The sequence below is a fragment of the Littorina saxatilis genome, linkage group LG3 (assembly GCF_037325665.1).
Source record: "Littorina saxatilis isolate snail1 linkage group LG3, US_GU_Lsax_2.0, whole genome shotgun sequence".
Lineage (NCBI taxonomy): Eukaryota > Metazoa > Mollusca > Gastropoda > Littorinimorpha > Littorinidae > Littorina > Littorina saxatilis.
This window is the reverse complement of record NC_090247.1, coordinates 28,149,094-28,175,842: the sequence shown is the minus strand read 5'-3', so window position 1 is coordinate 28,175,842 and position 26,749 is coordinate 28,149,094. Positions and strand designations below refer to the sequence as shown.

At 39.7% G+C, this 26,749-nt stretch overlaps 2 protein-coding genes across 4 annotated transcripts in view; both read right to left on the bottom strand.

The window, feature by feature from the left end:
• Window positions 1–3,964, bottom strand: part of LOC138962057 (alpha-taxilin-like) — a 28,357-nt gene extending 24,393 nt beyond the window's left edge. The window contains exon 1 of the mRNA XM_070333763.1: window positions 3,906–3,964. The gene's annotated coding sequence lies outside the window, so the exon portion shown is untranslated. The remainder of the gene's footprint in view (window positions 1–3,905) is intronic.
• Window positions 3,965–5,244: 1,280 nt separating this feature from the next.
• Window positions 5,245–26,228, bottom strand: LOC138962056 (bis(5'-adenosyl)-triphosphatase enpp4-like). 3 transcript variants are annotated; one of them, XR_011454388.1, is made up of 6 exons: window positions 25,816–26,227; window positions 21,506–22,464; window positions 20,895–21,080; window positions 14,006–14,254; window positions 8,260–13,372; window positions 5,245–8,080 (listed from the first exon to the last, which is right to left on the bottom strand). XR_011454388.1 is itself a non-coding variant. In XM_070333761.1 (5 exons), exons 2-5 carry the CDS (start codon window positions 22,443–22,445, stop codon window positions 13,194–13,196), a joined length of 1,554 nt encoding a protein of 517 aa, XP_070189862.1. In that variant the 5' UTR covers window positions 22,446–22,464; window positions 25,928–26,228; the 3' UTR covers window positions 8,084–13,193. The 3 variants fall into 3 exon arrangements, 2 of the variants coding, with proteins under 2 accessions (XP_070189862.1, XP_070189861.1); XM_070333761.1 differs by lacking the exon at window positions 5,245–8,080 and having other exon boundaries at window positions 8,084–13,372; window positions 25,928–26,228; XM_070333760.1 differs by lacking the exon at window positions 5,245–8,080 and having other exon boundaries at window positions 8,084–13,372.
• Between the last annotated feature and the right edge of the window lie 521 nt (window positions 26,229–26,749).

Genomic DNA, 26,749 nt, shown 5'->3' with positions numbered 1-26,749 from the left:
CGGTCGATTTCGGTCGATTCCGGTCGATTTTGGTCGATTCCGGTCGATTTTGGTCGATTCCGGTCGATTTTGGTCGATTCCGGGTAAAAGAAGTACCGGCACTAAGCGCTCTACCCACAACACTTCAACAACACTTCTGCCAGTAACAGGAGAATCAAAGAACACGGCTTCATATTTCTGCTAAATGACGGACTGTGGCACAAGTCATCAAAAGAATAACGTTGACACCACGGAACCACAGTGACTGCTAAAAACACACACACACAAGTCCAACACTCATCAGGGAATTTGATGAGAAGAATTAAGAAAGTGGCGCACACTACAGCAGCAGTAGCAGCAACCTAATGTTCCGGTAGCATGCTCTTACACGTGGCTCAGAATCCTGGAGGAATCAGGGCACTCCGGGACTGTGGCACCTGTTCTGCTGTCAGTGTCAAGAAATCACAGGGCCCATTTCCAATCTCGTTTCAACTCTTCTTTCTTCAAGCCAGTTTCATTAACACAAACAGGAAATTGGCAAATGAATAAAGAATGTTATTTGATTCAATAAATGATCCCCTCCCACCTTTCATAATCACCTGACACAGCCTATCTATGAAGGTGTGCAGGATATTCAAGCTATCACATAATATGCTGTTAACCAAACCAGATGCTTATCTTTCCTGATCTTTGTATAATTTTGAATTTGACAATGTCAATGAAATCAAGAACCAACGACATTCAATGATTCATTTGATAATAGTTGCACCACCAACCCTCCTTCCCTGATGTTCAAGACGCAAACCCACCCACTCACACACAAAAGACTGAGAATAGATTGGACATGTTCAAAGAACCCTGAATGACTGCACCACCAGCATACACCACCAGCATTAAACTGCCCAAGAAGCCCAATTGTACATGTACTAGTCTAGTCAGACCCTGTGTCAGTACTGTCACAATACTCAGATTCTGGTTGTACTTGGTACCAGAAGCAGGCACCACTGTAGCAGACACACTACTACACCAGGCTATGCAAGGCAGCATCTTCCTTTTGTCTGCCACACTACATACACAGCTTACTAACTGTGCTGCCTAGCAATCCATCCTCTCTACCCTCCTACCTACACTCACAGGTGAGTTAATTGACACAACATGGCAACTCTAGAGGAGAGTGAGAAACACATTATACCTGTCATTTCATTTCCCTCCTCTTCCAGGAAAATGATGAGATTACACTAAAAGGTATTTACCTGGCAAAAGTGGCATGTTTTGACCGATTGCTTTGAAGTAAACAAGAAAAAGAAGGAAAAGAAGGTGTAAATGGGGAAAAAAACACACAAATGCATCCATACCAAATGAAAAAAAGCTACATAAGAAACTTGCTCAGTTATCGGACTTATCCCCCTTCGTGTGTGTACACGCAAATAGAAAACCAAGTGTGCAAGGAAAAGATCCTGGAATCCATGTTTGGTGGGTTGCAGACACACGAAAATACCAAGCATTCATCCTCCAAAATTGTAGAATGGCTGTCTAAATGGCAGGGCAAGAACAGTCATGTACGTACAAACCTTGTGAGCAATAAGCATGAGCGTATCATTGTATGTGTGAGTTTCAGCCCATGAACGCAGAAGAATACATAAGGCCAAGAAAACAATTCAATGTTTCCAATTCTCTGACATGTTTTCCATTACCATTTTTTTTCTCCCGACCCTACAACTTTTTCTTAGACCCTTGGAAAAAAATATTAGAATTTAGGTAAAACTAAAAATGACAAAATTTGAGTTTGCAGACTGCATAAGAAAAGTTACCGTACTCTTCTCCGACAACCAGGGGACACAGCTCGAACAATTTCTGGCTAATATTAAAAAGTCACATGTGCCTGTGTAAATAAAATTAAAAAACAAGCTTTAACTTTAAGTTTAATGTGGAATAACACACTGATCAGAAACATCTGAAACAGCACCGAAACCATGAAAGTTGATTCAAAAACTTTTGTTTTTCCTTTGAAACTGATTGGGAATGCAGTCCTGTTACTTCCCCATCCAAGCTATAAAGTTGTATAACTATAAACAGGCCTGAAAGTGGTGAGTAGAACCATGTAACTGGCGAGTAGAAATGTTCATCTACTGGCCAAATGCGAGTAAAGTTGCTGTAACAAATTGTTAGTTTGGCTAGTAAAGTTTGCTCTCTGGCTAGTAAACTTTCAGAATCACTAGCCTTTGGCTAGTGCATAATTGTATGAACTTTCAGGGCTGATAAAGAACAGAAAAATGCTAACACAGCATGTGCCTTTTCCTTACACAATAGTAACTTACACACAACACTATTTTCGTGTTGGTTAGAGTAACTTATAAGACATACACATTTATAAATTTGTCAATGACATTTTGGGTGCATTTCAAGGCTATTAGTCTTAAACTGACCAGAATAGAATATATGTGCCAGACCTGGGTACCCCTGTTTTGCATTTGGAGTATTCTCAAACAACCTTGCTGTATTTTTAGACAAATATGAGTATTCCACACAGCATTTGAACATCCATGATTCAAACATGCTTCACACCCATCCCTCGCATCGTTAATTAATCTTACCAATACATTTAAAACAAATGCATCTGTCAATGTTTACTCACATTACTGACAAAAACTAATCATGTGTCAAAATACCGGATCGGCTTTTGGATTTGCTCATGAAGAGATTTTTGTTGTTGTATTTTCATTCCACTGACCGTATACTACAATAGTAGTATCTAGACAATCATGTATACACAATGTGGCGAAATCGTATAAGGTCCCAGGTCTAACTCTAATGTGCATTCATTGTCACTGGTCACCATTGAGTTTTACTGTTAGTGTTACTGATAGTGTCACTCCACCGTCAGTGTCAAGGCACAAGACATTCTATCTCTTTTCTTTTACAACTTTACATTTTTACCTGGGTTTTTTAATCAATTATTATTCAATCTATTGGGACTGAGAGTGGAATTAATAACCATTGTTTTTTGAAGAAGAACACTGCTATTTTACTCTGGACTTCAGGAATCAGATATATCTACTTCACAAGCATACATTTTATACAAAAATGATCCACTCTTTTGTAAAGATTTAGGACTCTTTTTCAGTTTTTGGCCGGGGGTTAGTTATAATTCCTTTGTTTTCACCCAGAGAACTTGATCTCTGATGGCCAGTTCAAATGAAAACCTCACATGGATAGCCAACAACAGAGAACAAGTCACCAAAACCTGACTTACTAGCTACTGTTATTTTACTTCAAACATACTGTGTAGATCTCTATTCTCAGTTCTCACTCGGATTACTCCTACGTCTCTTTGTGCAGCATGCTCGTATCTGTTTTCAGATGCCACAAGTACATATCACACTCTAACGTCCCACCAAAACTCTTCCTGACTGAACAAGGTGATGCATGCCTTGTTGATCTGAATTAAACTTAGCTGTGTAACTGTAAGACTACGAGTAAGACTAAAGGGTAGGACTAAGAGTAAGAGACTTGAACAGAAAACTGCAGGCTTGAGTGTGACTGACTGGCTAAACTGCTGGTTTCATGTCTGAACAAGATCCAATGAACATTGAAATTCAGCAAAGTTAAACAGAACATGAACTTGATGCATCTCAAAATACTTGGCTAGAGTCAACAAATACACGTGGGTTAATCAGCCGAAGGTTGTGAAACATGAGCCATGATCGTTAGGACGCGTTTTGAGCATCACCAAACACGGTCATCAAAACACGCGCTCAACGACGAAGTACTCGAAGTATTTGGTCGGAAGATATCTCCCGATTCGTGTCAAATTTGGCAATCGTTAAACGTGATACAGAGCATGGTGCTACAGTTAGATACTCTGACAACGGAGAGAATAGTATGTGATGGGTATTAGTGAGAGTTTTTAATATAAACGGACTTACTCGAAAGAAGTTTTGCTTCACCTTGCTCACTCCACGAAAGCAGCCATCTTGTGACGTCACAGTGCAATTAGCCAATGATCGTGCAGCCGGTCATTTCCGCACATATTGCAAAATCGAAAGTTGGGCTGTTAGGGTAATTTCTTTTTTAAATTTAGTATTATTCAGATACATCGGCAAAGCAATAGAGCACTATTCAAGTATTTTTCCTTACAATTTAATTCTCGCGCAATTTTTCCGAAGAATAAGATCTCGATCTTGAACCAAGAATTAAAAAGCTTCCCCGAGGGCACACGACATTTATTTGGTGTTTAACGTCGAGGGAAAGGGGGGAGATGGGATAGAGCCACTTGTTAAGTGTTTCTTGTTCACAAAAGCACTAATCAAAAAATTGCTCCAGGGGCTTGCAACGTAGTACAATATAGGCCTACAGTCGAAACCGTTTATAACGAATCTCAGGGGAAAACGTTTTTTATTCGTTATAATCGATTTTCGTTATAACCGATTAGATCGGTTATAACGAAGACAAGAGGAAAAAATTTGTTATAACCGGTTTCTTCACATTTTCAACGTAAAAATGGTAAAATGTTGGCAAATAAGTATTGTTTTCTGTTGCATAAGTAATCTTTTTGTCATATCATTAAAACATTCAATGAGGTACATACATAATCGTACATGAGAGAGAGAGAGAGAGAGAGAGAGAGAGAGAGAGAGAGAGAGAGAGAGAGAGATACACGGAGAGAGTGTGTGAGAGAGAGAGAGACAGAGAGAGAGAGAGAGAGACAGAGAGAGATGGCGAAAGAGAGAGACTGAGAGAGAGAGAGAGAGAGAGAGAGAGAGAGAGAGAGAGAGAGAGAGAGAGGGGGGGGGGGTATGGGGCATGCAACAGGCCTAGGGAAAGCTGGAGATTCAAGTGGGAATTATCAACTGTTATGTGGTCTATACAACGGTCAAATAAATGAATAATTAAGCAGAGAGATCGTTTTCAACAGAAATACCAAAGTTTGCCTGAAACAATAAACACACATACACACACACACACACGTACACACACACACACACACACATCGAATTCTGTTCTTCAACAAATCTGTTTATTAGGCCATAACCTTGTACCCAAGAATGTAACAATGAAATAACAAAAACAACAAAAACAACAACAAAAGACCTGGTGTCTAAAAATTGATGTACAAAATAATGGCTTAGATGTTTACTTAAACTATCAAGCAATTTACAAATAGAAACTGGTGAAAACAATTCAAATAAATTCATTTGTAATGAATTTAATTATCCTTGTCTTTTGGAACTACATATTTATGGAAAAATGGATTCTTTTTTCAAACTGAAGCACAAAAATAACCTGTACAACTTGACAGTGTTTACAAATGCTTAACTATCGCGACACTAGCAATCCAGTTGGATTACAATAATAGTGTCGTTAAATAATAATCTTACCATAAATGAACGCAAAATGAAATGGTCAACACAGATCAGCAACGATACATTTGAATAAGGACAATTAGCTGCAGCGTGACTCTATAACAGAACAAATAAATTCAAGTTGCAACAGTTATACCTTTGTTTCTGCTTTGCATTTTCGTTATAACCGGTTTGTTTTTAGTGATGACTAAGAACACAGCTGGCAGGGAAAAAATAAAATGTTTGTTATAACCAATGTTCGTTATACCCGGTTTCGTTATAGTGATAACTAAGAACACTGCTGGCAGGGAAAAAATAAAATGTTCGTTATAACCAATATTTAGTCGCCATCTTGTATGAATTACTTCCCTAAGTTGACGTCATAAGTTTCGTTCTAACCGGTTCTTTTTCTGGTCTGGGAACAAGAAATGTTGACGTTGTAAGCAGTTTCTCGTTATAACCGGTTTCGTTATAACCAGTTTGTTTTTAGTGATAACTAAGAACAGCGGCGCTGGCAGGGAAAAAATAAAATGTTCGTTATGACCAATATTCGTTATAACCGGTTACGTTATAAACGATTCCGACTGTATGACCTTACTGGGAGAATGCAAGTTTCCAGTACAAAGGACTAAACATTTCTTACATACTGCTTGACTAAAATCTTTACAAACATTGACTATATTCTATACAAGAACCACTTAACAAGGGTAAAAGGAGAAACAGAATCCGTTAGTCGCCTCTTACAACATGCGGGGTGCAGAGAAATAAGGATGTGGAAAAGAAGACTTTTGGTAAGTGAAATAAAGGTGATGGATCCAGTCAGGTAGAAAAAAGACAACAAGAAAAGAATTGGAAAACTGCAGGGAATAGTAGGGAGAGTTTTCTTGGAAGGAAATATAGGTGAAAGGACTGGTAAGGCAGAAATAAGACAAAAGAAGAGAAGTAAAGGGGTGGGGTAGCTCTGTTTAAACGCTCCCGCCGCGTGAAGGCAACCCCATGGGAGCATGCAATATATATAAATAGTGAAGACTGCAGGGTATAGTTTTAATACTTTTCACCTCGTTCACGTCCAGTCGAACCTGTCTGTAATGACCACCCAAGGGACCAAATAGACAGGTAGTCGTTTTGGAAAGATTTATTGTATTGGAAAATAACCTTGTTAAGGTTTCTTTGGTGTGGTCCTAAATATAATGCATGCACAGCAGGTGGCGTTGTTATGAAGAGATGGTCACCTGGGCAGTTTTGACTGTAGATCATCTTTATTAATCAGGGCTTCATTTTATTTACACACACACATACACACACATAGCACACACACGCACAAACATGTTCACCGCCGCAGACAAAAACAAACACTTGCCATTAACAATTTTTTTCAATTCTTAATCAGTTTATAAAATACAAAAAATATATTATCTGATAATTGTGAAGAAGCATTTCAAAAATGGAATGAAAAAATATGTAACAATCTCTAACTCTAAATTCCGAATGTCAACACTTGTAACATGCCATTATAATTATGCATGATAATTATTCACAAACAAGTAAATCAATGATTCATATAATCTGATAATTGTGAAGAAGCATTTTAAAAATGGAATGAGAAAATATATAACAATCTTTCTTTATTTGGTGTTTAACGTCGTTTTCAACCACGAAGGTTATGTATCGCGACGGGGAAAGGGGGGAGATGGGATAGAGCCACTTGCCAATTGTTTCTTGTTCACAAAAGCACTAATCAAAAATTGGCTCCAGGGGCTTGCAACGTAGTATAATATATTACCTTACTGGGAGAATGCAAGTTTCCAGTACAAAGGACTTAACATTTCTTACATACTGCTTGACTAAAATCTTTACAAAAATTGACTATATTCTATACAAGAAACACTTAACAAGGGTAAAAGGAGAAACAGAATCCGTTAGTCGCCTCTTACGACATGCTGGGGAGCATCGGGTAAATTCTTCCCCCTAACCCGCGGGGGGGGATATATAACAATCTCTAACTAAAAAATTATGAATATTAACACTTGTAACATGATCATTATGCATAATTAACAAACAAGGCACGGTAAATCAATGGTTCATATCATGGTTGCATTAGTTGACTGGTGTGTTATCCAGCCAATGTTCTAAGAAATGATTTATCAAAGAGGCGGCAACACGTTTATTCCTATTCGGATGGCGTGGGTCGTGTACAACTCATACTTTTTACGTTGAATCTTTCTTTGGAAAGTATGGGTCGTACACAACCCACATCATCCGGACTGTGTAGTCCAATGCGTGATCCGGTGAAGGTTAACCCTTTGTCTCCTGCACAGAATCATGGTGTCCAACGTGCAGCTCCCATGTAGTTTAACTGAACGATCTAACGAAGGAAGGCACGCTCTCTTCTGCTCAAGAGGTCGGTACAAAAGGGCAAATTGAGTCTTGACATTACGATCTTATGAAGCGAAGCCCGCTCTCATCTGCTGGAGCTGTCGGCAAAACAGGGGGGATGCAAACATGTGCATGTCAACAATGTGGTCAAGGACTACATTTGGCACCAAGAAAGTTAGACAAATAAGCAACAACAAATATAACAAAGAACAGCATAATATCATTGCTGGGAAAAAAAAGTGGCACTTCTTGGCATATATACCATGCAAACACTTCTTTGAAAATGTATCAACCGCTGGCTTACAAACTTGTCCAGGGAATATTTCAGGGCTATTACGGAACTGTAACAGCAAAACAGTCTCTCTTCTTTTTTGATACAACACCTCTTTTTATTTTTTATTTTTTTTATTTGGTGTTTAACGTCGTTTTCAACCACGAAGGATATATCGCGACGGGGAAAGGGGGGGAGATGGGATAGAGCCACTTTTTAATTGTTTCTTGTTCACAAAAGCACTAATCAAAAAATTGCTCCAGGGGCTTGCAACGTAGTACAATATATGACCTTACTGGGAGAATGCAAGTTTCCAGTACAAAGGACTTAACATTTCTTACATACTGCTTGACTAAAATCTTTACAAACATACAACACCTCTGCCTCCACAAGACAAATCTTGTGCTGAAAACTTATCAAAGAAATTTCTTTCTTTATTTGGTGTTTAACGTCGTTTTCAACCACGAAGGTTATATCGCGACGGGGAAAGGGGGGGAGATCGGATAGAGCCACTTGTTAATTGTTTCTTGTTCACAAAAGCACTAATAAAAAAATTGCTCCAGGGGCTTGCAACGTAGTACATATCAAAGAAATGAGATGACAAAATAGTAACTATAAAATCAACATAAACTGTTCTCAGCAAAAATGAAGTAACAAGTAAACACAAAAATCACTGCAGTTTACCAAATATTTAAAACTGGCCAACAGGTCTTTCTTTCTTTATTTGGTGTTTAACGTCGTTTTCAACCACGAAGGTTATATCGCGACGGGGAAAGGGGGGGAGATGGGATAGAGCCACTTGTTAATTGTTTCTTGTTCACAAAAGCACTAATCAACAAGTCGCGTAAGGCGAAATTACTACATTTAGTCAAGCTGTGGAACTCACAGAATGAAACTGAACGCACTTGTGCAAAACGGAGTGAAACTGACGAGCCTGTTCAGCGCGGTAGTGGTTTCGCTGTGCTGCATAGCACGCTTTTCTGTACCTCTCTTCGTTTTAACTTTCTGAGCGTGTTTTTAATCCAAACATATCATATTTATATGTTTTTGGAATCAGGAACCAACAAGGAATAAGATGAAAATGTTTTTAAATCAATTTCGGAAATTTAATTTTGATCATAATTTTTATATTTTTAATTTTCAGAGCTTGCTTTTAATCCAAATATAACATATTTATATGTTTTTGGAATCAGAAAATGATGAAGAATAAGATGAACGTAAATTTGGATCGTTTTATAAAAAAAACATTCGAATAACAATTTTCAGATTTTTAATGACCAAAGTCATGAATTAATTTTTAAGCCACGAAGCTGAAATGCAATTCCGAAGTCCGGCCTTCATCGAAGATTGCTCTACAAAAATTTCAATCAATTTGATTGAAAAATGAGGGTGTGACAGTGCCGCCTCAACTTTTACAAAAAGCCGGATATGACGTCATCAAAAGTATTTATCGAAAAAATTAAAAAAACGTCCGGGGATATCATTCCCAGGAACTCTCATGTAAAATTTCATAAAGATCGGTCCAGTAGTTTGGTCTGAATCGCTCTACACACACACACACACGCACACACACACACACACACCATGACCCTCGCCTCGATTTCCCCTCTATGTCAAAACTTGACTAAATGTAAAAAGGCTTTGATTAAAAAATTTTTTTAAAAAGACCAGAAATTAGATACATTTTGCATCATGATTATATTGAAGAAATACTTGTACCTGGACAAATAATCCCACACACCTGGCACAATCTGATATCAAAATATGACGCAGAATGCACAATCGTGACATGGACTTTTTTTTTTAACTGCCGCACATATGCATTGCCACTTGTTATGTTTTTGTGTGTCTGCATCACTATTGGAATGTTGAAGCCAAGTTCAGTCAAGAATAGATGCATCAATATTGCCTCCCATTGGCACCATGAAAATCATATGTATATTTGTGAGAAAAAAAAATTCATCTGATATATATCTAAATGATACAGGTAAGCGCAATAATACATTTTGCTGAGAATAAAATGTTACAGAACCTACAAACCAAACATACACACCTCATGGATTACAATTTTAACAAATCAAATGAAAGTTTTTGCTTTTTTTAAATTCCGCCAACATACACATTGTTTTGGCGTCTATAACTAAATCATTCAATAATTAAACCATTGCAAAAAGTCAAACTATGAATTCAGCCAAAACATAAACTGGATCCTTCACATTCAACTTCAAATTTAACAGTTGCTGCAAGAACGATTTTGAAATAGGGTAATACAAATGTGAAAGACATTCACAAACAAGTATACCTTTCAAAAGAGGAACAAGCAAAAAGCAAACAAAACAAGAAATTCCTCCGAGGTAGGAAAAACACCCCCCCGTTGGTCAAAGGGAAATAACCATTCTCACTGCCACCAACTGAGAAGGTTATTTCCCTTTGACCATTAATATGTCCCTCTATAAGTCCTTGTAGAATCTTAATCCACCAATAACTCCCTAACCGTGTGTTTGACTGGTCCCAATTTTTGTAAGGACCGTCTCAGGAATGTATAGAACCTGTTCACCAAGTTTGGTGACGATCGGTCCGTTCATTCTTGAGATCTATATGCGAACACAAACACACAAACAAACAAACAAACAAACACATCGACCGAATCCTATACACACCCCTATACCGGGGGTGTAACAACCAAGCAAACAAAACAACCAAAAAACACAGCAAAGAACCAGTTGTAAATTACTGTTGGTCATCGCAGGTAGAACACAATCAACCACATACGTTTAAAAAATATAAAAATGTAAAAAAACTTATAAGAGTAGCAGTTTGGTCAGCTCTGGTGGACAGTGAATTAATTTGAAGAAGATATGGCAACAACTTGTATTGATTACAACCACCTTATTCTTTTATCATCACCAAGATCATAATGGCTGATACAAATGACCTGACACAGTGTTGCCAAGAACACATTCCTCTGCCAAATCTGTGCAGTGGAACCCTAGTTAAGACACACCCAACAATAATTCACAAATGACCATGCAAATGTCTTCCTCACATTTATTGATACAAAACTGCCTGCACGTCACATGGAAAACAAATGCTTTTTGTCCAATCATTTTCTTAATTTGGTATATTTGTAGACTTTTCTTTCCTTTTTTTATTTGGTGTTTAACGTCGTTTTCAACCGTTCAAGGTTATATCGCGACGGGGAAAGGGGGGAGATGGGATAGAGCCACTTGTTAATTGTTTCTTGTTCACAAAAGCACTAATCAAAAAATTGCTCCAGGGGCTTGCAACGTAGTACAATATATTACCTTACTGGGAGAATGCAAGTTTCCAGTACAAAGGACTTAACATTTCTTACATACTGCTTGACTAAAATCTTCACAAACATTGACTATATTCTATACAAGAAACACTTAACAAGGGTAAAAGGAGAAACAGAATCCGTTAGTCGTCTCTTACGACATGCTGGGGAGCATCGGGTAAATTCTTCCCCCTAACCCGCGGGGGGTATATTTGTAGACTTATGCGCAACAGTTTATATATGCATTTAAAGACTTTTTTTGTGTGCAAGGAAGCATTTTGTAAAATAAAAATTGACATGATTATCATTATTATTCCCCACTGTGGTGATTTTTCGCTTGGGTGGTTTTAACAAAAAGTGAAGAAGAATCGAAAAGGCTCTTCAGTGATAACCTCCTTTGTTGATGAGATCTAAAACAAGGAATATCAACATCAATCAATCCACCTCACAAATATAAAGGCTGTGATTTGGCAAAATATACAAGGCCAGTTCTTATCTAGCTATTACCACAAGGACATACAAAGCACCATTTAGACATTTCCCAAAACTGAAAGTTGTACATGGTATTGATATGTTTCACAGGATGTATAAACCAATATGGTTTTGACATCAGGACTGAGCATGGCGATTTAATTGTGACCATCTGCTCAACAACAAATATCCAAACCTTTTTAAATCGATTCGTTCCCTGTTACTTCCCAGGCAAGTGATGAGCCGACTACGAGCCAAATACTTACATTTCAACCTAGATTATTGTACATTAAAGGCACGTACACTCTTTCCCGTGAAAACAATTCAGCTAACCATCTCAAATCTGGCCAGGATTTTACATGAGATAAACAAAAATCTCTCCACTTGGAAGCATAGAAAAAAAATCAACATTCTGACAGGTACCTGTGCAAAGGTGGAATTTTGTTTCAATGTACAGTAGTCCCTTCCATTTCCGGCCCTTTCGTGGGCGTGAACCTGCCCGGAGCGGCCAGCTTTCCCATGACTAATGAGTTTTCCTTCTATAATTGACTCTTAATGGCCGTTAACCTGTCTGACGCGGTCAACGGTCACTGATTTTTGCCTTAAGGTGCCCCTCTTACTCGACAGGAGCGGCCACTTGTCACTTTCGCGGGCCGGATTCTGCAAGAACGTGCTTTGTGTTTCTCCGTTGAGCTTGGACAGACGGCACAGCACGAGCAGACGACATGAATACTTACGCATGCGCAAACTGTAAATACAGACATGCGCATACATGTACATTTACGGCAGTCACTTCCGGATCGATCACAGCTGATGTGAGTTTGAAACACTTGTTTATCTGACACTCAAATACATATATAATAATCCAAACAACACACATAGAAACATACGAAACAATAGCTTAGCCAGGACGATCGAGTTAAACACGCAAATAATTAAGATGTATAAACGAAAGCAAAACTAACAGAGACAATGAATCGGCGGCTCGTGGATGATCGCTTTCTTTTCTTCATGAAAACTTGATCGTGTTTTTGGTTTTTTTTTGGAGGAGGAGGGGGCCTGTAATGAACGGCCACCTGATATTTGCGGTCACCTTTGCAATGACTAATGGGGGACCGGATATGGCAGGTACTACTGTATACATTTATTTCCTTAAAAAGCAACAAGTGGCTTTTGGAAATCAATTCACCAAAAATCCAATTTGGCACAAAGAGCATCCAGGGTGTTGGTTTTTGCTATGTGTCTAAGTCTGGTTTGAGGTTACCACTGCTAATGTTGTTCAGCTCCTTCAGTTCTTAGGACACATTATACAATTATGTGGGAAGGCATACACAATTATAACGCACACACACACACACATTTACACACTCTTTTTTTGTTGCTGCAATGCCTCAACTCTTATATATATACACAAAGGTACACACACACACACACACTCACACACACACACACAAATTTACAATTCCTCATCGCTAAGAACGACCATGCCATCCGTCATCAAATCCTCTACAGATCCAGCCTTCGTGTAGGGGCGTTTGTAGGCTGCCGTCACATTTCTGTTGTTTTTTCTCACGTATCTGATGATGACAACAATGATGACGACGGCAAGAATCAGGACAAGGAGTCCGATGGCAACTGAAACAAGATGAAGACATTTCTTACAGGCACTCTCCTTCCCATGAAAAACGATTCGTCTCACCATCTCAGATCTGGCCAGGTTTTTACATGGGATAAGATCATCCCTCCACTTGCTTTGTTTGCTTGTTTGTTTGTTTGTTTGCTTAACGCCCAGCCGACCACGAAGGGCCATATCAGGGCGGTGCTGCTTTGACATATAACGTGCGCCACACACAAGACAGAAGTCGCAGCACCGGCTTCATGTCTCACCCAGTCACATTATTCTGACACCGGACCAACCAGTCATAGCACTAAACCCCATAATGCCAGACGCCAGGCGGAGCAGCCACTAGATTGCCAATTTTAAAATCTTAGGTATGACCCGGCCGGGGTTCGAACCCACGACCTCCCGATCACGGGGCGGACGCCTTACCACTAGGCCAACCGTGCCGGTCTCCCTCCACTTGGACACATACCCCAAATCAACACTACGTAATTGGCTAAACATCTTTAGTCCCCAAAATTAACATGATTCATTATGCCCGAGAAACATTTAATATTGCCTGCCGCGGGGTCATGCACCTGCTTCAGGTGTAAGGGATCAATTAGACTTCACAAGCAATACTGCACGTATTCCACCTCGAAACCTACCCCCTGTCAAGTGGTATCCCGATGTGTGTGACTGGTCAGAAGGACGAGAAGACAGGATGTGAGCCGTGTTGTCGAGGGACCCGTTGTTAGGTGCTGGAGTCAGTCCCAAGATGTGACACATTAGTGGATAGATGTCAACGATGTGGAACGGTTCAGCGTTTCGCACGCCCTTTTTGAAAGCTGGCCCCATAGCTATGAAGAAGGGATACATAAGGGGAGCGTATCTTGGGTCCCATCCATGATTCCCGTCTGAAACAAGAAGAGTTGAATGTCAAAATAAGAAACCATGATATGCTAAAACGAAAGTGAAATGTCTCTTCAGAAGACAGATCAAAGTCACTACTGTCAAACAAATGATGCTCAAAATCCAGCTATTGCCAGTCACTGACTTCATGAAACTCTCTGGAACCACCAAAGTTTGTCTGTTTTCATATATATATACGACTTGTGTCTGTGTGTGTGTCTGTGTATCTGTGTGTGTGTCTGTGTATCTGTGTCTTCGCGATGCACGGCCAAAGTTCTCGATGGATCTGCTTCAAATTTGGTGGGCTTATTCAGAGAGACCCCGGACACAACCTCATCGATGAGATATTTCAATATGTGCTCTCAGCGCGCAGCGCTGAACCGATTTTGGTTCCACCTCAGCTACCCGGGCCCCCATACCGACACACCAAAGCCGCTACACCACATCACAACGCCAAAGTTCTCGCTGGATCTTTTTCAAATTTGGACACCGTATTCAGCTACACCCCGGACACAATATCATCGATGAGATATTTCAACACGTGCTCTCAGCGCGCAGCGCTGAACTGATTTTGGTTTTTGTGTTCATTTCACCATTATAAGTAACTCTTCCTTATCTTCTCCAGTGTTTGGCGTTTATCTCCCTTCCTTCGTGTGGCTTTCCCGTTTGTAAGTTACTATTACTATTTTTAGAATGTCACTGCGCTGACCACTGCGCTGTCCACAACGCTTCCCTTGCACCCGTAAGTTGTTCTTACTGTCAAAGTGAAAAGGTCGAATCAATTTATAGCCACGCGAAAAATACACTCTCACCTATCTCTATATATTTATAGATACAGATATGCATATATATATACGGCTTCTCTGTGTGTGTGTGTGTTTGTGTGTGTGTGTGTGGGCAAAAACCTGTGTATTGTAGAGTTCTGTTTGTGATGTGGTCTAGCGGCTTTTGTCTGTCTGTATGTTCTGGCATTTGAGAAGCCACAGCAGATAATATAGGGCTAAGAAATAAGCACTAAAATTCTCAATCCCGTTTGACAGGACTTCGCCTTCAAAGGTGATTGTGGTGAACCGCCACGCTGTCTGTCTCTGTCTCGCGATTCACCCCGGCGAAGCCGAGTATTCCTCTAGTCATATATATACATGTATGTCCAAATGGAAGTGTGTTTTAGCATATCACTACAGGCAGGTTTCACAATCTTCAATCACAGACTTCCTTTTTTTTCAACAAAATCAATCTTGACGGAGATCTTTGAAATAGTGTTTTTATTAAAGCCTTACATCCTCCTGGATGGAATCAAGACAAAAACTTGTATGGAGACGCATTCTTGTCGACATAATGTGATAGCTTGTTACAGTACTCTATCAAACAAAGGGATAGACGTAAACAGAATTGGGTAACGATTTATTCAAAGAATATTGTCCAGAGGCTTTAATAAATTAAGCAATAACAATGCAAGCAAAATATCATTTCCGAGCTCAGTGAAAAAAGCAGCAAATAAGGACTAATTATGGGAATTCCGTTCTTCTGAACTGCTATTTCGCTGTGATGCACGTCATGAGCATACCTTCAAAAGTAACAATGTTAATTGCACTCCATTTCTCACTTTAAAAAAAAAGTAGAATCATTGACCAATAGAAAAAAACGAGTTTGGAATTTTTTTTGCATATTCTTGGGGAATAAATACCTGAAAATGTAACCCTACCCTCTAAATGGTGACATCATGACAGCGAAAAAAAAACCCCAGAACAAGTCATGTGAAGCGATAATAAAACATTAAGTTGGTTTGAAACTAAAAGATCAACATTGGAATCAGGGACGAGTCATTAACAATGCTAGTGAGATTTGGCTAGCCGAAACCAGAAGACCGAGACGGGTTGCCTCCGCGAAGCATATGAACAAAACGGGCGATTTTTTTCATTTGAGCAGATTTTCACACTAAGCATGACATATCTGTTTATACATTGGGATCCAGGAAATCCAAAGGATACAATGCAATAACTTTTGAATCTGTAATCAAAAGTGTTATTGTTATTTGCAATTTTTAGAATGTTATGTACCAAATTTTATAATACATTTCATAACTTGACGAAATGTAAAACAAGTCGCGTAAAGCGATATAAAAACATGTAGTCAATCTATAGGCATCAAATTGAAGGATAAACTAAAAAATAAAACAGTCCGATCGGCGAGACTAAATTCAGATAGTCTCGGCTAACCATACCCGAAAACCGTCACGGATCACACTCATCTCCGCGAAGCATACTCAACCTGTTTTCTTTAATTCTGAACGCGTTTTTAAAGTAAACATAACATATGTATATATATTTTAAATCAGGAGAAGATAAGAAGTACAATGCAGTAGTGTTTGAATCTGTAATGAAATATTCGTTTTTGATGACAATTTTAATGAGCGAACTAATTCACTTATTTTCAAGCTACCTGGCTCAAATGCAATATATCAAAGTCCCGACTTAATCAAAGATTACTTAACAGGTCCGCCTCAACTATCACAAAAACGGAAATGACGTCATCAAAGACTGTGGCAGAGTACCTTAACGCAGTCCTAGTATATCCACTACTGACTGAACTGTGGCATAGTACCTGGACGCAGTCCCAGTATATCCACTACAGACTGAACTGTGGCATAGTACATGGACGCTGTCCCAGTATATCCACTACAGACTGAACCTTAATGTCTTGCATTTTCTACAACAACTACTCTGCACACATAAGAAAACCCAACCCCTCTCGCACGCACAGTGACATGCAAGTACGCACGCATCAACACTCACGCATCAACACTCACACACACACACACACACACACATAAGCTAACACAAACGAACACGTGCGCACAACGCTCGCGCGCACGCTTACACACACACACACACACACACACGCACGCACGCACGCACGCACACACACACAAACGAACACGTGCGCGCAACGCTCGGCCGCACGCACACACACACACACACACACAGCTAGATAATACATAATCTGATATGTTTCCTTGTTCATATGCTTTTTTCAAGTCATAAACGTAAACAATGAATGGTTTTACTGGGATTTTGTGCAGCGTTTTGTATTATCTGCGTTGTTGTCGGATTTAAATACTCTCTCAAAAACTGGGTATCTAATCACGACTGATAAGATTTTCCCCTTTTCGATTAAAAAGTACAATGAGATTTAGTCAGAACCATAACATTATTCTTCCAAAAACACTTATTAACATCCATGTAAAAGAAACACAACTCTGTTCATCAAATTATCTCACCCTTTGCAAGAAACGTATGGCGAAGGCACATTTCGCGCCGCGGTGCAGATGACGCAATTAACTCTCGTGACGAAACGATTGGTTCGTGACGTCGCGTCATCAACCGTTCATGAATGGCCCTTGTATGAATGGCATTCTTTCTGTTGGGATGACGTGTGAACCTCATCATTAGTGACTTGGAAAATCGGTCGGATTTAGGTATCCCCGAAGTCGGTCGGAATTGGATACACTTACCCTACACTCTTCCACACTGACAGGCGCGCGCGCACGTACGCACGCACATATGCAACAATAACAATGACAAAAATCAAACTTATAAAAGCACTTGAAAGTTAATAAACAAAGCAACTATTGATTCCCTACGATTATATGATCGTGACTGGCTCTCTTTCCAAGTTGGAACGTTTTCAATCTGCTGTCTGACGTCATCAAAGTGTTGAAAAACGTACGGCGATGTCTATAAAACTCTCACTTGACCACAACATTCACAATGCAGTGCATTCAAGGATTGAAAAAAAAACACTGGCGTTGATCAGACACAGTCACTGAATGTTGTTATTTTACAAATGAATCTGCTTAACATTTGGTAAGAAATGACCGTCAATAGTGCCGGGCGGTCGAGAGAATTCAAGGTTTTCAGAGACAGACAGTAAATAACGTGCTCTGAAATAAACACATGCCGAAAAATTCTTTAGTCAGCCAGTTGATCATCTGCCTGACAACGGATAGGAAGTATAAAATTGGTCGCATCATGGCAATTTGCTGTGTATGGCGGTCATAGCAGACGATTTGTCTTCAGGACGGTCGTGAGAAAAAATGAGACAGACACCTTGCCCGAGTGACTAGACAGTAAATAACGTGCTCTGAAATAAACACATGCCGAAAAATTCTTTAGTCAGCCAGTTGATCATCTGCCTGACAACGGATAGGAAGTGTAAAATTGGTTGCATCATGACAATTTGCTGTGTATGGCGGTTATAGCAGACGATTTGTCTGCAGGGCGGTCGTGAGAAAAAATGAGACAGACACCTTGCCCGAGTTACTAGACAGTAAATAACGTGCTCTGAAATAAACACATGCCGAAAAATTCTTTAGTCAGCCAGTTGATTATCTGCCTGACAACGGATAGGAAGTGTAAAATTGGTTGCATCATGACAATTTGCTGTGTATGGCGGTTATAGCAGACGATTTGTCTGCAGGGCGGTCGTGAGAAAAAATGAGACAGACACCTTGCCCGAGTGACAAAATGACCAAGCGCAAGTAGAATAAGCCGTAGTTAGCCTTTCATGTCGTGATTTGATGGAAATTGCTACTTATTAAAAGCATGTTACGTCCAAACCTTTTAACAGCCATTCCAACTGAACAGATTTGTAATTAACGTTTTTGAGACAGACACATTTAGAAAAAAGACCGTTTACTTCACATGCGATTGTATCGACTAAACATAAACACATTCATTGTTTTTTTTAACTAAGTGTGTTCATCTATCTCTGTTCTTTGGTTTCTAATGTACTTTTCACTGGATTTCTTTGTGTGTTTTTGTACTGGTGCCTTTGTCTATTGCAATGTGGCTAAAAAGGGAAATCGTGTCTGTCTCATTTCTCACGACCGACCTACCTTTTTCGCTGGTGGGGAATACAAACTTGACTTAAATTCGATCAAAGTTTATTTTTCATATGTAAATTCCGAAGACATTCGACACAGACCAGTGAAAATTCACGACTAAACAAAACGAAACATTTTATTTAATATCAAAGTCAGGGACATACCCGACTCTGAAGACTGTGAAACCTGTCTACAGTAGTAATTTAGTGTCCGTAATAGGTTTCATTTACTAGTGTGCCTTGCGCCATTGGCGCATAACATCTCAAAATGTCCCATTGGAATTCCCTTCAGTGCGTCAAAGGGCGCACTGAGATTACCTACCACTGTGCCACCCCATGCACCCTATTCACGGTAGTATAGTGTTCGAAAAGACTTAAGCAAAAACGAGCGCCAAGCCGAGCAACTTGCGAGTTTATGAAACGCGCTGTGATTGGCTTTTAAAACGTAATTCATTAGTATTCAACCAATCCTGCGAACTATCTGTGCGAGACCGATCTGTGCTTGCGCGTTTACCTCTGTGGAAACTGTCAACACAAGCGGTATCATCAAAACACTGACCCACATAAAAAAGCAATGCCTCCAAAGAAAAAAGTAAAGTTACTTCCCGGTCAAGGAAAGATATCCTTTCAACTGCCTCTCCCATCAACCTCAGGAGATGTTTGCATTGAAACGACAGAAGCAGATGGCGTCGAACAACTTGCTTCTATTTGTTTTTCTTGTTTCTCTCTCTCTCTCTCTCTCTCTCTCTCTCTCTCTCTCTCTCTCTCGTTTTTTTTTCTCTCTCTCTCTCTCTCTCTCTTCTCTCTCTCTCTCTCTCTCTCTCTCTCTCTCTCTCTCTCTCTCTCTCTCTCTCTCTCTCTCTCTCTCTCTCTCTCTCTCTCTCTCTCTCTCTCTCTCTCTCACACTAACCTAATACACTGGCACATTCGCACATCAACATATGGCACCAAAAAGAACTATTCTGCATCTTTCGATAAAAGCATTTTCCTGCTTTGCCCTTTTTGCCTTCGACTATGTAATGTCCCATCAGAATTTGGTTTAGGGGGACAAATGTCCCGTTGTCTTTTTCTTCCAGGCGAAACCTGAAACCCTGGCAGGGTTTAGCCTGGGAGAAAAAGGCAATGGGACATTTGTCCCCCTCAACCAAATTCTGATGGGACATAGTCGAAGGCAAGAAGCTACAAAGAGGCCTGTACGCGTTTTGACCAAAGATGCAAAAGGATGCAATATGGTCATTGGTGCCATCTGAGAATTAGCCGCTATATCGTGTTATCTGTGTGTGTGTGTGTGTGTGTGTGTGTGTGTGTGTGTGTGTGTGTGTGTGTGTGTGTGTGTTTAATCCGATGTAAAGTGTACATTTGGTGGCGCAGTGGTACGTAATCTCAATGCGCCCTTTGACGCACTGAAGGGAATTGTGATGGAACATTTTCAGAATTAATGTGCCAATGGCGCAGGGCGCACTAGTAAATGAAACTCTGCCCTGGGTTTAAAGGCCTGGGACGACATAAATTGTCAAATACTCAATGAAAGGGCACTCAATTTCCTCTCTCCATTTGACTTAAACTATTTATGTACCACTACCAGGTACATGCATATCTATCTGAAAGCTTAGAAAGACTGTGATAGTTAACATGCTCATTTCTATGGGAAGGAAGATGCCTTAAATATTTTCCAGTTCATTCTGTCGGGAAAAAACCCCAGATTAAAACCTTTTTAGTCTCAATGTCTTTGTCTAACACAAAACTCCAAAACACACTTACTTCCATCGGTGAAGTTTGTGTTGTTAGTTCCAATGACCCAACCTGGTTCAGCATAGAGCACAATAGGAGCGATGCGGCGATTGAGAGAGTAGTGCAGATCCAGTAGATCCGGGCTATTACTGCTTGTCTCCACATGCAGGTTAATGCGATCTTTCAAACCAGTAACAATCTTCTCGTACGAATCACCTGCAAATATATACATGTTGATAGACAGACACAGGGATGAGATCATTAAATTGTAACAAAAGCTTAAAAGCTTACCTGCCCTCATCCTTAACCCCCACCCCCCCCCCCCCCCCCCACCCCTTAGTGTTTCTCACGAGCAGCAACGATGGCGTTGAACAGTTCTTGTGAATTTTAAAAAAACAACGCCCCCTGACATTTTGTTTTAAAATAGCTGAAAAATAGATCTGGTCATGTACAAGGTACGGCAAACAGGATACATGGTTGCATTCACATCAACACAACCTGTTGATCACCACAACCTGTTGATCACCACAACCTGTTGATCACCACAACCTGTTGATCACCACAACCTGTTGATCACCACAACCTGTTGATCACCACTATAAAGTAAAATCAAAGACAGACCAAAGAGTTCCACTCATCACCTTTTGGAAACAGCATGATCATGGGCGTCCCGAATCTCATGGACTGGTAGCTAGTGTACCATGGGGGCTCAATCAGAAGATCAATGTTGATCATGGTCTGACGGTAGATTGGGGCGTGTCCATGGTCAGCCGTGATGATCACATTTAGCTTCTCTTCCAGTTTCTTCTCTTTTATCTTCCTCAAAATTTGCCCCACGATGACATCACGAGAAACGATGGCGTCTAACACTTCTTGTGAATCAGGGCCGTGCTTGTGGGAAATTTCATCAGGTTCGCCAAAGTACACTGCAGCAAAATTGACAGGTTCGGTTTCCTGCGTCAGCCAATCAAAAACCCAGTCGATTCGCTGTTTTGGCGTCTTCTCTTCCTCTGTTACATTCCAGCCTCCCCTCTTCATTTTTTCTGGCAATCGATTCTTAATTTTGGCATCTGAACATGGCCAGTACATGGTGCCGGAACGTCTTCCCTGGCCGGCTTTCGAGTTGGTAATCCAGATGGGCTCTGCTCCCACGTCTACCCAGGCCGAGTCATTCTCTTGAAGGCTTCCTTCATCAGGTATTGTAGCCTTCAGTGCAGGATCGTAGAACTCGTTAGCAACAATTCCGTGACTCTCCACATACAAGCCACTCACCATGCTCATGTGGTTTGGTCGAGTCACAGTCGGGAAAACGTTCTCCACCCATCGCACCTGCACTCCCTTGTTGATGAAGGCTTGAAAGTTCGGAAGCTTTGACCATGGGAGTTTGCTAAAGTAGTTCCATCCGAAGCCGTCAAAAGAAATAAGGAGGAGCTTGGGAAGACTGGTACTGTCTGCAGCCGCAGCAAACGGTAAGCTGTACAGCGCCGACGTCAGCAACGTCAACATAAGTACAAGGTGCACAAGACGGGTGCCCATCACAGAAGCGAGCTGAGTATTTCCCATGGTGTGTGAAGTCTGCATGACTTAACGCTGGGGTAACCTGAACATAGTTATAACAGATCTAGTTTACATATAATTGCATCAATGTTTCTGAATGCATTCTTGGACTCATGTTGGAAACTGGGGAGAAAAAAGTCAGATATATATATGAGGTCAGGCACAATACTGAGCAAAAAGTACAAAATGAATGGTAGCCACTTTCTGGATTTTTTTTTGCAAAGAACTGTTTTCTTCTGGTTGTTAATGTTGTTGTATTGTGATTAAAGAGAGAATAAAGAATTAATATCATTTTACAGATTATTTTTTCTGTTGATGGTTATTTTGTTTTTGATTATTTTCCATTGAAAATACAACTTAAAATGGCCACTGAAACCTGACAAAAATGAGTGATCTTGTTTGAGAAAGCACAATGGTAAGTGAAGCAGTTTGTAGTGTCATGTTTGTATTTATTTTGGTCAAACTAAGTGTATTTAACAATTAGATATGCTCATTTTCTTTCTTTACCGTATAATGTGTCGTTAGCGTGGACGAAAAAATTGCATTCTGTAAGTAATGCTTCGTGTCTCACTTCACACGCTGATCTAAGTCCATACCATCATCATATCTTTCACATGCAACTTGATATTTCCACTGATAATTGGAAGTTACTGAATAAAATGACACAATCTAGCACAAATAAAAGCAATCAGAAGACCTAGGGTTGTGAAAGAATGTGTGAAAGGCAATATCCGACGTTTTGCGTCACTGCGTTACTTACGTTTTTGCACTTCCAAAATCTAACGCGAAGTCGACACAGGCACACGAACGAATGTCAATCGACTCAATGCACTGCGGAAATTTCCACAGATTATGAATAAATGGCCTTCACCTTTACCACAATGCATTGAGAGGAGGTATTTTGACCTGGAAGTTGTTCGTGTCTTCGGCGTTTCGCGCAAACTTACGACATCTCAAGAGTTTTTCAGACAGACGAACTTCAAGAATCATCGATCCCTAATTGATTTTGCTGAGTTACCCAACAGGCAACTACTTTTGTTCCTGTTTTATCCAAAATCACCAGCATTTGTTTAAATTGATGCTGAACTTAGTGGATTTCGTTCGTCATTCTCGCCACTCTGCCGACATTTCTTGGTGTCTTTCAATACGAACGTCAGGAAAATTTAACCTTTTCTTGAATCAAAGTTGATATTTTTGTGATTGACTTAAAGTTTCTTCGAGTTTGTAAAGAAAGCTCTGAAGGTGAAATTTTAGTTACATTTTCCTGCATTTTAATAGTGTGGCTTGACACCATTTTCGTTTCGTGTCACTCGAACCAACGCAATCAGCAATTCAGTTCATTGTGGTAGATGGCAGATACAATGTAAATCAAAACATGTTTACGTATGTTATCTTCTACAGAAAACAGAAAAAGAAAACAAGCGAATAAGAAAAATAATCAGTTGTGAAACGATGATAATTGATGATGTTGGTAATGTTGGACACAACAATTCAGGTGTCAAAAATAACTTACGTAATAATTTTCAGACTTTGCCTGTAACTGTGAATATTTGCCATTGTTGAATATTCAAGTATGATTTGATCATTTCAAACTGTATCAGGAACCTCTTACACACCAGACTAGATTTCAAGAGTACTAGAATTCAAGCATAACAGACTTCACAATTTTGGTGTCTTCATAACTTACGCTTGGTGTCTTCATAACTTACGCTACATCTGATTCACTTGCCATATTATTTTCAGGCCTTCACTTTTGTTTTCAGTTGTGTTGCATGGTCTACCAGAAAGGTGATCAATTAAATCAGCAGCATTACAATGCTGCCTAATCTTGTTCTTGTAAAAAAGTGATGGACTTGCCAAATGATGTAAGTAATGGTGTCTTCACAACAACTATTTCTTGCTCAATTGATTTACACAAAATGTAGGTGCTGTCTGGCTGGATTTTATGGATAAAATGTAACTCAAACACTAGACAAAATCAAAGATTCCAAAAGTTTTAACTTGATAGAAATATCTTGCAGTTGGTGTCCACCAAGTACTTACATCATTGTCCATGCATACCTATGATTGACGATCAATAAAGGAAAGAGACATGAAGGCAATTATGTTTTGACTTTTATTTCCGGAACAGCTGTGTTTTAGCTCCCATTACAATCATAGACTTTTCCATCTGAGCATTTTTTATTTTTGATGCTCATGTCAGCATTTCGTTGCTCAGTATTGTGCCTGTCCTCATATAATATATGCCTGAGGTTGCCCAAACAGTATGTGTGCAAGCCACTGGAAAGTACATAAACCAATATGATCATCCTAAAAAAAAAATTAAAAAATAAAAAAAATCATCCTTTTGTTTACTCCATCTTCCTCACTCTGTAGATTAATTAGCTTAAAGGGACATTTGAAAGATATATATGACCACATCGACTGTAAGTGCTACACACCATCACTGAGTTATAAAGTTTTCAGGTTCAAGTTCACAATCATCAGCCAACAAGAACACCTGATTTATTTTCGGCAGACAGAGATAATGACAAATTAATGTTTAGCTTATGAGGCCGAGGGTGATCCGTGCGTAATTCTATCATCCTCGCCCTGAGGGGAGCTACTCTGTAACAAAATGAAAATTATAAATAATAGAAAAGTGACATGAACCAGATTTGTCTGTAGGCAGACACAGTAATGAGAAAGCGGATGAGAGAGAATTGAATTGAATTGAATTGAATTGAACTTTATTTAACAAGGATTAAGATTTAAGGCTACGCCTTTTCTTACAATCTGTCCCTGGGACGCATAGACACACAATTATATAAATTATAATTAAAAAATTAAAAAATAAAAAGTTAAACAGTTAACCAACAAGGAGGTCGGTAAACTTCAGCACGTGATAATAAATATGACGATGATGATGATGATAATGATGATGATGAAGATGAGGCATGAAGAGCATGTATACATAATGTGGTTATTCATAAAATCAAATGCATACTATGCAGGTAATTATAAATACAAGCTGGTAGCAATCGAACATGTAGCAATAGTACAACAAAAATATGTTCAGAACATATCTTTGACGTAATACGAAGTGTGGTAAATCAAGACGACAAAAGGCGAACTACTCAGACTCAGAGGGTTTTTAACACATTTTTAGAGAGAGAGAGAGAGAGAGAGAGAGAGAGAGAGAGAGAGAGAGAGAGAGTGATCGAGAGAAAGAGAGAGAGAGACTCAGAGTAAGAAAGAGAGAGAGAGACTCAGTAAGAAAGAGCGAGAGACTCAGAGCACAGGCGGAAGGTATCGTCTTTCTATGATAGTGGTGGTCCAGTGAACGATACCTTCCGCCTGTGCTCAGAGTAAGAGAGAGAGAGAGAACGTTACGATGTTTCATTTCCTGTCTCACTATTCTCTCTATCCAGTGAAAAAGGTGTTCCTCCGTGCTAACATTCTGCTTCCAATATTGATTAACAATGCTATGCTCTTCTCGACACTGACACAATCACTCTGTGACAAACTTTTTAGCTTTCGTTCCCAAAACTTGTGGCACCTATGGAAGAAGAGGGGGGAGCACTCTGGACATTACCTGTTGGGCGCAAAGTAAGAATCCGGGGCAGAGTTGGAATAATCGGGATTTCCCGAAACCTCATTTGATGATTTCCAACAAAGCGCCGCATTTCCGTAAGGACGGGCTTAAACGAGCTGCCTCGTTCTAGAAATGGCAACCCTTGGACTGGCACAAAAACGTATACCCTTTTTCACAGGTCACGAATAAGGTATATGAAAAAGCAATGTCTTAAACAGGGGAAGTCTTGAATGGGGGGTGGGGGTACACTGTGTAACAATTCTCTGACAGTCAGCGCATGCAGCTAGCTAGTTGTTGTTGCACGGTCTCAATCTATTTTGAACACCTTTTTTTTCCAGAGTAGAGTGTTAGTTTTTTACGACAGGCTGAAATCATCTTTAATTTGAATCAACATTTTGCAACAATCAATCACATCATGATCAATATAGCACACAGACTTGCACATTACGTTTCATGAGCCTAGATTACAATGCAGTGACAAGAGCCTAGGCTCAGCCAGTAAAGGGAAGTAATGTTGTATCTCGGAATAAAAATTATTACATCGATAGTTACCAATGAAAAGTTATATCGGAACACTCTTGTTGTGTTGTTTTTGTTGTTGTAAAATGTAAGATCTGAAACTGTGACGTTAAAAATTACGTCACTGTGACACGCTAAACAAAACAAGGCAGCTATAACACAGGACTGTGACCGGCTCTAATACTGAATTCGCCTCCACTGTTTTGATATGAATTGGTGCGTTTTGGTCGAGTGG

What these genes read in the sequence shown, in the direction of transcription:
- LOC138962056 (XM_070333761.1), bottom strand. Translation starts at nt 22,445, where the DNA reads ATGCAGACTTCACACACCATGGGAAATACTCAGCTCGCTTCTGTGATG. An exon ending in GATCATGCTGTTTCCAAAAG is followed by an intron (nt 21,081 to 21,505) that starts GTGATGAGTGGA and finishes ATATATTTGCAG; the next exon opens with GTGATTCGTACGAGAAGATT. An exon ending in CACAAACTTCACCGATGGAA is followed by an intron (nt 14,255 to 20,894) that starts GTAAGTGTGTTT and finishes TTCTTGTTTCAG; the next exon opens with ACGGGAATCATGGATGGGAC.